Source organism: Pteropus alecto, unplaced genomic scaffold, assembly GCF_000325575.1.
Source record: "Pteropus alecto unplaced genomic scaffold, ASM32557v1 scaffold3, whole genome shotgun sequence".
Taxonomy (NCBI): Eukaryota; Metazoa; Chordata; class Mammalia; order Chiroptera; family Pteropodidae; genus Pteropus; species Pteropus alecto.
Window position 1 is genome coordinate 63,748,902 of NW_006442484.1, and position 12,782 is coordinate 63,761,683.

At 36.6% G+C, this 12,782-nt stretch overlaps 1 protein-coding gene across 3 annotated transcripts; it reads right to left on the minus strand.

Moving 5' to 3' along the window:
* Window positions 1-339: 339 nt before the first annotated feature.
* CLK1 (CDC like kinase 1) lies at window positions 340-8,460 on the minus strand. 3 transcript variants are annotated; one of them, XM_006921335.3, is made up of 14 exons: window positions 8,280-8,416; window positions 7,562-7,719; window positions 6,692-6,852; window positions 6,172-6,400; window positions 5,070-5,160; window positions 4,591-4,657; window positions 3,360-3,476; window positions 3,106-3,272; window positions 2,525-2,619; window positions 2,304-2,433; window positions 1,674-1,756; window positions 1,172-1,251; window positions 818-908; window positions 340-700 (listed from the first exon to the last, which is right to left on the minus strand). In XM_006921335.3, exons 3-14 carry the CDS (start codon window positions 6,850-6,852, stop codon window positions 557-559), a joined length of 1,455 nt encoding a protein of 484 aa, XP_006921397.1. In that variant the 5' UTR covers window positions 7,562-7,719; window positions 8,280-8,416; the 3' UTR covers window positions 340-556. The 3 variants fall into 3 exon arrangements, with proteins under 3 accessions (XP_006921397.1, XP_006921396.1, XP_015451997.1); XM_006921334.2 differs by lacking the exon at window positions 7,562-7,719 and having other exon boundaries at window positions 8,280-8,460; XM_015596511.2 differs by lacking the exons at window positions 5,070-5,160; window positions 7,562-7,719 and having other exon boundaries at window positions 8,280-8,460.
* Window positions 8,461-12,782: the final 4,322 nt, after the last annotated feature.

A 12,782-nucleotide genomic window follows, 5' to 3' on the forward strand; every position in this document is an offset into this window, starting at 1 on the left:
GAAGTTAGTCATTTTCAGTCCTGAAGGAACACAGAACCTTAAGCCATTTGCAGAAACTCATTCAGGGGAGACAAGGAGGCAGAATTAAATTTGAACGGGGAAAAAAGGGAGAACAAAACCCTCTTGACTAATCTCTAGTTCTTAGCAGCCTGTAATTTGGTTTCATTACATTTGGTTTAGAGAAGAAAGGCTCAAGTCCCAATGCTGCCAATTGCTAAAAAGGAAGAAACAAAGCTAAGCTTTTCCAAAGATTTAAGGAATTCTCCTATAAGAGAAACATGTCCACTCTTTAAAGTGAGAGAAATAAAAATAGTACTAATAAATCAGAGATTCATAAAATTTCATTAAAGCAAAAATTTATTCTGAATAAATCATTTTATACAGTAATCACTGAAAAAAGCTGTTCATTACTTAGCTATGTACTTATCAAATCATCTAAACAAAATAAACATGGCAATACAAAAATTTAAGAAATTTACAAAAGCTATACAAAATAACTTATTTAAAAAGACTGATACAGTCTATAAAATTTCTAGAGAACTGTACAATTACATATCTATACAACTTTTTTTAGGGGATAAAAGAAAGGATGCTTTAAGGCTTCTTTGAGAGTAATCCTTTTAGCTGGATCATATTCCAACATTTTCTGAATGAGGTCAAACAGAAGCTCATGTTCAGCATCCTGAGAAAGCATAAATTCCTGAAAGGAAAAAGAAATACAATTAACAGTTTTTTTCTAACATGTATTTTAATTCTATTTCTCCACCATAAAAAGAAGGGAAACTCAAAGATCATTTAAGCAATGACCCAGGCTTACCTTCAGAGGTTTACAGCGCCTTGAAACATATCTGCCAGCAGAACTGTGTTCATCCCAGTCCAATCGATCATGATGGAAATATTTACGTTTCCTAAGAGTAAGTCAACATCCATCTATGTTTATAACATTAACTATGAAAATATAAATATCTAAACAAAAACACTGGTTTCAATCATTATGTTTTTAGAGATCAAAGAGTAATCCTTTTCTATAGATTTTAAGCTCTCTAAAATCCTAGAAATAAGGTATCTCAACAAGGTAATCAGTTAATTATATGAAAAAGCATTAATTTGACTTCATTGTTTTAGTTCTAAGTGATACCAAGGACAACACTTATTCTTAAATAAAACATACCTGGTTTTCTGTATCATGTGTTTTGGTAAAGGTCCAAGAATCCTTTCCATCATTGCTAAGTGCTCCTTACTATCATGAGTCTAAAATAAAGAAAACTTGTTAACTACCTTTATTTGCACATTGTGTTTTGTTCTCATCTAACAGAGCTGCTCCATTTCGAGTCCATATATATTAGAGAACATAAGCAAGGTGATCAATAAAAAACGCATATGTTTAGCAAGCTATAGCTGCTAAAACAAATTAAGGCTTACAGAACAAGATCTCAAAAGAGTTCCCCAAGTTTGTTTTTATACTTTAAAATGCATGTCTTAAATAAAATGATAAATTATGAAGGAAATACAAATGTCCAACAGCATCAGAAGTACATTTTTCTGTATTACTTATCTACGATTACAGTCTATAATGAGGGAAAAAGATACCTTAATGTGTGTACTCGAATTAAAGTGTTCACATAAACAGGCATTTTTCTTGTGCAAAGACATTGAAAAACATTGTCACTTACTGGAAATACTGTAAACCCAAGGTAGTATTCAATAAGAATACATCCTATACTCCAGACATCACATGGTTGGGACCATCCTAAGGCTGCAAATCAGAGAAAACTGTTAGGGGAAAAAATCCTCAATATTTCTTAAAAACATTTTTAAAAATGTGTAATTTCATTTTTGAGCTGGAAAAGATACTAAAAGAATCACTTAAACTAAGATTAAATCTAACAACACAGTAGTATGTAAAGGTTCTGGAGACATCTGGTTTTAAGTACCAACTCTTGACTCTTGAGACTAGCGATTTGGGGGGGGTTAGGGGGGGAGGAATTTCTGATCCTCAATTTCCTAACCCGTAAAATGGGAGCCATCTATACCATAAGAGGACTGGCTGGACAGACAGTGAATGATGATGTTTTAAAACTCCACTATATATTTATTACAAATGTGCAAACTGAGTTCCAGAAAGGTTAAACCACCTTACTCAAAGTCCCAGAGCTGACTATTTGGAACAAATAAGAGATTAAAATCCTGAATGTTTTATTATACTAATTCCTTAAAGAGAATGTCCCACAAAAGACCTAGAACTGTAAGTAAATTTTAAAATCAGCTTCAATAAAGGTTCCCACAGAACAATTTATACTTACCTAAAATAACTTCAGGTGCTCTATAATGCCTTGTAGATACTAATGTACTATGATGTTCATCATCATATGTTGCACTTCCAAAGTCTACAACTTTAATATCTGGATTTATTAAGGTACGTTCATCACGTTTCTGAAAACCATAAATGACGGGTAAGAAAGCATATTTAAAAAGGCATAAAATATTTAAAACTATGAAGTTAAAAAAAACACTGAAGACTTACCATTTTGGGATTATATGTCTCTGTGTAGTCAGACTGCACAAATAAGATGTTTTCAGGCTTTAAGTCTGTGTGAGTCAACTTATTACTGTGCAAAACTAAGATTGAAACAGAAAAAGTTGCTGTAATCTAAAAATCAAAACCCAAAAGCCCTACAAAAATCTCTCTGATGCCTTTTCCTAAGTCCAAAGAAGTGATCAACACTTAGTGTGCTAGAAAATCAGTAGGAACTGAAATCCAATACCCTTCTGAAAAAAATTAGTCTACTTAACAGCTGTTTAAAATTCAAGAATTATCTTTCTTATGAAGCTGAGATTTACCATTCTTTAATTAACCCATGGTTCTGGGTTAATATTTTTAGAAATCATAAAGGCTATATCATAGTTTTCTACATGACATACTATTTACTGAAAGTAAATTGACCAACAACTCATCAACTCTACATCTTTGTCATACCTACTCTTGAATCAGGCTTCCAAGTCCTACTATGTTAGATTCCATTTTTTCCCTTAAAAATCCAATATGGTCTGCCATTAAATTTGTCACAATATACAAGTATCTGGAAGATATGCCAAAATACTTACAATTCACCGACTTGCATATCTGATATGCCATCTTCCTGATATGATCCAGTCGAAATGGCAGAAAACCATTTTCCTTAATAAAGTCGTAAGTACTAAGTCCTAGGAGTTCAAACACAATGCAAATGTGACCATGATGCTCAAACCACTCCAACATCTGGACGCAGCAGCTATAAACACATAAAAATAACTTAGTACAGCTTCTTACAATTAAAATCTACCTGAGACCATTTCCTAAATTATGTTTTAATACTTACAATGTACTGTTGGGATCTGTTGTATTTAAGTGTTCCAGAACTTGTATTTCTGAACGAGCAGCTTCACAATATCTATCCACATTTTTAACTATTTTTACTGCTACGTGTCTACCTCCCCTGTTAAAAGAGAATAAATCCCAGTTAAAAAAAAGATATTTGCATTTTTCTATCACTCTCTCCAAACTATACTACTACTTAGATCCATCATATTTGTTTTCTTGAATTTATAGTCTAGAACTGTTTTGTCTGATTACATGTAAGTCTTCTCTTCTAACTGCAACTCAATGTAAGCAACTAGAACCTTTGGCCATAAGGTAGGATTGGTAATACAAATACATGTCGAATGACACACATTTCTTTAATCAGACCACCACTCACGCCAATTAGGCAAACTGTTTTTGGTCCTTGAATTAAACTATGTATCAACAGCTCTAATTTAAGAAGAATATTGGGATATTACCACCTCAATTTGCATTCCAACTAAGACTAAATGTATACAAACAGTTTCTTTCTATAGTACCTGTCACTGGCAAGTAGTAGCTCATCTTCCTTTGGTCCTGGTTATCAGAAAAGCTGGAATGATGATGGGGGCACAGTAATAAGTGCTAGCTCTCAGAATCTTATCAACAGTAGGAAGCTTACCGTAACAAATCATTTAGAAAAGCTTTCCCACTCAGAAGGGGAAAAAAAAAAATTAAGAGAATGAAAAAGGTAATAAAAAAATTTATGCTAAAGAAATTTTAATCAGGAGTTTGATGAGCATAATTAACATGTAACACCAACCTAGAAAAGTTCTCAGCTCTGACTGTGCTATCAGAACGAATTATGGGCACTTTTTAATCTAAAAATATTGGTTCGTAACTACTCTAAAGACTGCTTCAACAGATATGGTGTGAGCAAAGATCTAAGAGTCCTAAAAGAAAACCAAGGCTGAGAACCACTGATCTTGAAGAAGGAAACAAAAGATGGCCACAACTGTGCCCAGTGGGACAAAAGAATAATTTATGAAACAATAAAATCTGCTCTCAGCTTAAAATTGAAATTAGAGGCTGCACAAACTACTAATTGCTACTGTTTAAAAATACATACAGCTAGTACCTTTGACTGGCAGTCTACTACAAAAAGATAAAGATATATCTATATAACTCATGGTCAGAACTACATTCTAAAGCTGAGTAAGTTTTCTATATGGTTGCTCACCCAAAGTGCAATCCCAGGATAGAAAACTTACGCTTTAAGATCAACGCACTCCACGACTTTTCCAAAAGCTCCTTCACCTAAAGTATCAACAATTTCATCTAAAAGAGAAAAATAAATCTCAGTCACAGCAAGAAATGAAAACATTTTACCTACCACAATAAATACTATAAATGCAGATAATTCTAGTTGATGCTACGAATTTCCTAATCACTATTTTATTGGTCAACACTGTCAAAAAACATGTAACTATTTTTAGGTCTAATTTCATTCTTAAAAGCTAATTTTGTTAACTCGATTTATTAATTTGGAAGTTCTACGTAACAAACATTAAATTTCTAAAGAAAGCAAAAACACAATTCCCCCCACCACCAAAAGAAATGGAAAAAAACAAACAAAGAAACAAACAAAAACAGAGAAAGAAAAAAAGATTTCCAAATCCCTGAAATCTTAATCTATATATATAGATTATGTTATCTGAAAAGTTAATAAGTGTTGAAAAATATTCTATACATCTTGCACTTAGTACGTCTCCACTCTGACAGATCAGGTGACCCTCCTCATCATCCTCTACACTCCTGGTTCTTTTCCTTCGGTGACTCTTCTGGAAACGTCAAGTGGGCGGCACCAAGATCATCCAGCCAATCAATATACCCGAGTGAATTCAGGGCAGAATACGAAATTCATTCAGCGGGGAGATATTCAGGCATTCAGATAAGCACCAGGCCACGAACAGTTGGCAGGAGCAATTTCAAATTCAGTCCCCAGAAATTCACAGGGCACATAGTTTATGTTAACAGGAGAAAAACATGGCAAGGAACAGATTTTCAGATAAGATACTCAAAGTGGCAAGGCAACAAAACATAATACAATTGTTTTCTTAAAAAAAAATGCTTAGTTGTAGCATTCACTGAAACATATTTTAAGTTTCTAGTGTCCTAATTAAATGCTGCAAAACTGCAGGATGTAATATTTACTTGTCAAAGTAGACTGTGGCCAAATTAAGATTTCCTAACTCATCTAAGAAAACGAATATTAAAACAGTAAATAAAATTAAAACCCTAATTTTGGGAAGAAAAAAAAGATTTGGTATACAATAACACCATGGCATTTTAAATGTCATCTGAGCTGACCTTCAAATACATATTCCATAATGTTCTAATCTCTTAAGTGGTTTCCTTAGTGAAAAAAAGGATCAGAGAGCATGCTTTGCTATAACAAAAAGGAATACTTAATCCTTATATAAAAATAAAATGCCTATCTATTTTTGTGATCAGGTTTCAATTTATTAATTTATCAAAAACAAATCAAATTTCTTGAAGTACCATAAAAAAAAAACCTATCGGACTATCTGCAATCATTGCTATACACCTACATTAAATCCCCTCCACCAAATCACTGGAATGACATTTAGTTTCCAACTAATAACAAAATCTATTATATAACTAAATAGCTATTATATTTCAGGAATTTTCTATCCAATTCACAATCTCCTGCAAATTAAAATTGAGATGACTTCATCTTAATCAGAACTTTCTCAAATGATTAAACAAATTTGTTTTCCTGTTCCACATGGGAAACAAAATTTCCAAAATGTTTTTAAAAGAGCTCATACCCCATGTGAATGCTGATGTGAAGTACTGTGGTGAATCCTGTGTTTGCTTTTATAACTACTTCTTCCACTTCTACCAGAGGACTTGCTACTATGGTTCTGATATCTGCTTTCATGGTCCCTGTGGCGATGTCCAGGTTCACACTCTTGATTGTAGTCGTTTCTGTACTCATCAATGTAGCGTCGACTATAATAATCTTTCTCATTTGTGGATCTGCTTTCCAAATAATGGCTATAAAAATAACAAAATTTTTTCCATCCTTTATGGTAATATCAAATATCCTCAAATTCTCAGTAAATCTCTTAACACAGTACTCTTAAGATTCTATTTTGCCCCCCAACAAACCCACACAATTTTACCAACATTACAAGCTATCCTTGGAAACATAAAAAACGAATGGTAATCACAAGTACTTACTTTAAATACTAGTTTTAAGCATGGAAACGTATCCCCCCAGTTTTATCCAGATATAAGGGACATACAACATTGTAGTACTTTATACATATAAAATACCCTCCTTACCTGTCAGATGTTTTAGAGTGATTGTATTTGCAGCGTTTGTTCTCCCGGGCACTGCTATGTGATCTCTTCTTTCTTTTATGACTGCTACTGCTCCTCCACTTTGCACAGTCCCAGTCTTTTTCATCCCAATCAGGACAATAAGTTCTCTTTGAGTGTCTCATCTACATAAAAGACAAGTTGTTCCCACTTATACAGCATCTCACATGTCAACATTGAGCAGTTTAATAAAACTCTTCTTTGCAAATTCACTCTAGTAACATTTTCTTTTAAATCGAAGCTCAAGTCACTGTTACCCAATCTGAAATCGATAAACTCAAGATTGTGGTGTCTAAAAATGTGGAGTCTGAACATTTTTCATAGGCATTCTGTATTATCCTTGTCACGCTAGCATTTATTGGAAGAGTATAGGAAAAGAAAAAACAAAGGGGGAAGAGAATCCCAATTTACCAATTTTGGTAAAATCATACCCCTTTCCTGACAGCAAAAATTTACTATGGGTCCACATATATAATTCTCTCCATCTAAACGATTATCAGTAGAAACTGGCCTTCGATTCACTTCAATCACAAATGTTCTCAACAGAACCGTCATTAAGATTTCTGTTAAGAAGGCAAATCAATCAAATTAACAATACCTTTTATTATACACAAAAGTCAACAACGGCATTAGAAAACAAAACTACAAAATGTCTTTTGATTGAGTACTCCCCAGCACATAGTATGCACATAACAAAACCTAGCTCATTCTAAAAACCACCTTACAATTTGGGGGAGGGGGAGCCAACTTCTTTCTAATAATGTTTTAAACAAAAATCTCTACCTTGAAAATGACATTCCATAGAAATGACTTTTCATCAACCATCATTCTTACCAGTACTACTAACTGCCCGGACTTCACCACGTCTTTGCAATCAAATCTCAATCAAAACGTTCCAATTGTTCCCCGGAGCCCGGGGGCGCAGACCCTCAACGCGCTCCTTCAAATACTACGTTATTTCTCTTTCCTCGGGTTCCTCGACCTAGACACCACTGAGGGGGAAAGACATTCGCGATTCTCACTTCACTCTTTTAAGATTCAATCAGAGGTTAAGTGACACCGCCTTACACGAGGTCAATGTCTTTGTCTCTATTTGCTACCAACGCAATTCTCCCCTGCGCCGCAACGCGTGACTTACGCACATTCCAGAACCGAAGTAAACACCACCCCCAACCAGAAGCCTCGCCGCCCCGCCCGGCCGCCATCTTACAGCCCGGCCGAAGCGGCGGCCGCAGACAAGATGGCGCCCGAGCGCAGCCGTCCCACCCCCTGAGGGAGGCAGACGTTCCAGGTGCGCTCTTCCCCGGGCACAGACTGTCACTGCCCTCCGCCAGCGTCTGGGGCGTCGAGGTTCAAATGGAAACTTGCGCCGACAGGCTCGGTAGAGCTGGGGAGACAAGGGGCCGCCTTTACGCAGCCTCGGGTGTCGGGGAAGGGTAAAAAGAGTGCAGAGAAATCCGGGCGGCCAAACATGGAAGGCGGGCATCACCAGGCGCTCCCGAGGCACAGAAAAAGGGCCCTGACACCTTGCCCACTTTTTCTTGCGGCTTACCGTCCTGGCCAGAGAGTCCAAGCCGAAGGAGATAAAGCTTGCAACGCGACCACGGAGAAGGGCCAGCTGCCTGCGTCGGGCTCCGACAACAAAATGGAGCTGACAGCTGCCGCGTCAGGACTCTTCTCGAAAACACTGGTGACGTTGCGAGCGCGTCTCCGCCTCCGGGCGGGGCGGCGCGTGCACGAGGGCTGGGGGTGAGGTGGCCTGCGGTGGCCGTCGAGTGCGCGTGCGCCGGGCCGCGAGCCCCCGCCGCCAAGGGTAAATAGAGGGTGTCTGTCGATGGCGCCTGTCTTGGCCAGAGTTTCCCTTCGGATTGTGAGAAAACACTGCAAGGACTGGGGTGAAGAGTCTCGTCCATGTTAATAAAAAATAGTATTTGTGAACGCTGGAAATAAGGAAAAGTAAGGGTAGCACGGTACAAAAATAGCCAGATTGAAACCACTAAATCAGTGCTTAAAAAAAATGACACCGCTTGTATCAATTAGCCCCAATTTAGTAATTGTCTTGATTTCGGCTTTTGCTCGATTTTTCAGACTTATTTTAAACTGGTTAAGTCTGTAGTGGCTGAGACCCACGCACACGGAAATTGCAATGGAAAGATTTTCCCAAGGTTTTGAAAGTGGAAGAACTGAGTGGGCAAGAGCCTCGTGACAGGAAGTGGGGACACTTAAGAATTAAGCAACATTTCGGCCTTAGGGAGGCCTCTGCAGTTAATATTAAGGCCAAGTGAGCTTAAAAGAAGAAAATGAAAGGCCGTGAAGAAAAGACTAGAGTATCAAGAAATCTGTACTACAAAAATCAACTGCAATTTGATAGACAAAGTGCCGGTTCTGACCTCCGCGCGCACCGTCCTCCATTTTTCACTTGAAAAAAATTTTCACTCATTCCAAAGTTAGTGGAAAACAAAATTATCAGACGTGTTATGATAAGGATGTTTACTGGTTATAATTGCACAGGAGAGCAACTTAGATAGCCAGCCTTATACAGATGCACGATTATTGTAGGGTAAAGTGATGAATACACATACCCAAAATTCCTATGGTGGTTTGCATCTTTCTTAATGGATTTGAAAGTGCTTTAAAACCCTTAATACTTATATCTTTATCTCGGAGCCAGGATACATTGGTAAATATTTCACAGAGGTGTAGGGAGCTAAAGCTCCCCAAATTCAAAAGAGTGCATGGATTGTCTCGGGAGGCCTCTCTTTTTTCTCAGTCCCCGCTCCCCCATTCAGGTACCCGGTTTGACTTGGTCGGCTGGCTTCCGACACAGAGGGAACAATTAAGTTGTGAAATTTATACCTGTTCAGTTACTACTGTATATTTAGCAGCACATTTAAATGTTAGGTAAACCCAGGGAATCCATCTTTGGAGGATAATAGCTAATCATAGTGGGCTAGTCATTGTGCAAGCACCGTATTTATGTTCTCATTAATCCTAACAACAGTCTACAAGATGGGCTTCAACTATATTGCTACAGGTAAAAGCTGAGTGAATGACTTTGTGCAAAGAGCAATTTAGTATATTTTAAATTCTTTAGAACTCATCAGCAAAATTACAGGGTGAAAGACATTGAAAAAAATCTTATACATACTACCAAAATTGCTTTCCAAAATGGTTAAATTTAGCAAAGCTGAAATCCAGTCAGTTGGGAACCTGAGATATACCATTTATGAAATTAACTGTGTTCTTTAGTGCACACAACCCGCCACTACCTCTGTGACTATTTGTAAGTAGGGCCTTTACAGAGGTTAATTAAGGTTAAATGAGGTCATTAAGGGCCCTAATCCAAAGACTGCTTGCTGTTTGTGTTTGTAAAGAGATGAGGACACAAGCACAGAGAGGGGAAAGACCACAGATGGTTATCAACAAGACAGGCTTCAGCATAAACAACCCTGGCCACACCTTATCTCCCAACTTCTAGTCTCTATAACTGAAAAAAAAATTTTAAGCCACCCAGTCTTTGGTGGCAGCACAAACAAATATAGAGCGTAACATCAAAAAATGTTATTTCAGTGGAAACTGAACTTGTAACTCAATTTTCTAATGAGAAGTTAAACATTTCCTTTTTTCGAGGCTTGACCATTCATACCTCATTTTTGAATGTACAGTTCTTTTGCGCTTTTAATTACAAAAAAGTTTATTTTCATGTAGTTAAACTTGTTCCATTTTCACCTTTGTCATGCTTGTAAACAGAAATTCCTTCTTCAGAGGAATTCATTGAACTGTATTGTTTTTCCTGTTTGTTTTTTTTAAAAACAACATATCCATCCACAATTTTGGTAGATCATGTGAGGTAAAATTCTTTTGCTATTTTTCTCCATGTCATTTACCAGTTACCCGGGTAACTAATGATTTTAGATACTTCTTTAATTAAACTCCTATGTATATACCACTGTTTACACTCTTGTTCTAATATTCTAGCCTTATCCCTCACACTATCAGTTTTAAAACTTGCAGCTTTATAAAGATTGGGGCTAATTTATTTTTCATTGTGATTTATTTTTAATTTCCATTAATTATTTTTCTAGATTTACTTTAGAATTATTATATTGAATTTCCATCACTACCACTACCACCACCATTGGTACAAATGAAATTAAAAAGAATGGCCAGTTTTCTTTTCAATTCACTAGTGAAACAATAATTAACCTATGCACTTTGCTAAACTGGTTAAAAGTTGAGTCCTATGTATAATAATTTATTTACATGTCTGTTAGCTGCTTAGACTGTGCAGTGTCCTATGTACCTTTGTATCCAAGCCTGGAAGCTCAATAAGTTAATTACTAACAGAACTCAAGTATTTTGATGATAGTACAATTCTAGAGTGGAAAAGGGTGTATCAGACATGGTTTGATTGTGCTATTCCTTAAGCTCATCCAGCTCCCTTTGAAACCAAGATTATTTGGCAATTTGATAGTTTAGATCAAGGGTTGGAAAATTTTTGCTTAAAGGGCCAGATAATATTTTAGGTTTATAAGCCATTTGGTTTCTGTCACAACCAATCAATATTGCTGCTGTAGCATAAAGAAGCCAGAGACAATAAATAAATGGGAATGAATGGCTGAGATACAAGAAGAAATTATGTACAAAAACAGTTCGCAACCCCAAGGGTTGTATTTTGCCAATCTCTGGTCTAGAAGGGAAACCATATTACTCTCTTTTTAGAGAGAATTTGGGTTGATTAGCACTATTCTAGTCTTCTTAGTTTACACTCACTGCCAATTAATATATGGAACAGAACATCAACCACTCAACTGCTAATGTGATTAGTGTGAACCAGTCAACTCAGTGTGAGTGGACAGAAATCAACATTCTGGATCTTGATCCTCATGGTGTCTTACGACAGGCCCAAGGTAGGCAGCTAGTATACCTCCTATCTATGAGATCCTATGGCTTTAACTGAGCTGACTTTATAAGAATGAGCTCTAAGAACCAAAAAGTGACCATATTGGCACCAGTTTAAAAAATGGCAGAGCTTAGAATAAAAATTGAGGGAATGCCAGTCAGTGCAAAAACATCCTGGCAATCGATAGAAGCCTCGTAAGAGTAATGACAAAAAATTCAATGACATGTTTGGAGAGAAAAGATACCAGGTATAAGAAGTGGCAAAACAAACTCTAGCCAAAAAGAGGCTTTAATATTAGAAACCTAAATGATTAAATTAAAAGGTTGCAACAAAATGTGATGACATTAGTATAACTGGCACCTCAATTTAGTGGAAGGTATAGATGGTAACAAGAAGACAGCTACAAGCAAACTCCTAAACTGTAGAATCAAAACATTTAGATCAGCCATCTACAAAAGTGATACAAACCAGAAAACGTTGGTTTTCGGAACACCCAAAATCTAATCAAGGTGATCTAGGCAGTGAGTGGAATATGGTTCTTGAAGAAATCAATGGTAGAGTCTGATGGCCTGATTAGGTAAAAGCTCTCTCTAGTGGAGATAAACGTTATGAGACTAGCTTCCATTTACTTACTATACACTTGTTACACACCAGAAGCTTTACACACATTATTTCTTTTAATCTTCACAAAATAGATAAGAAAACTAAAGCTTGGAAATGTTAACTTGCCTAAAGTTACTAGTAGAGGACAGTGCTGTGATTCAAACAGACCAGGACTCTACAACTGGTGTTCTAACCAACTAATTGCATTTTTCAAATGGATCATCTGTAAAAATCTATCCTGCAGTATTTTAAAAGATACACTTTACATCCTGAGAAAAAAGAACGAGGCTGGAGGCATCACTTTGCCTGACTTCAAATTATACTACAAACTGACAATCAAAACGGCACGGTATTGGCATAGAAATAGACACACGGACCAGTGGAACAGAATTGAGAGTCCAGAAGTAAACCTATATTTATATAGGCAAATAATTTTCAACAAAAAAACCCCCAAAAACATACAGTGGAAAGGAAAGTCTCATATAAATGGTACTGGGAAAACTGGAAAGCCACCTGCAAAAGAATGAAACTAGACTATTGTCTATCACC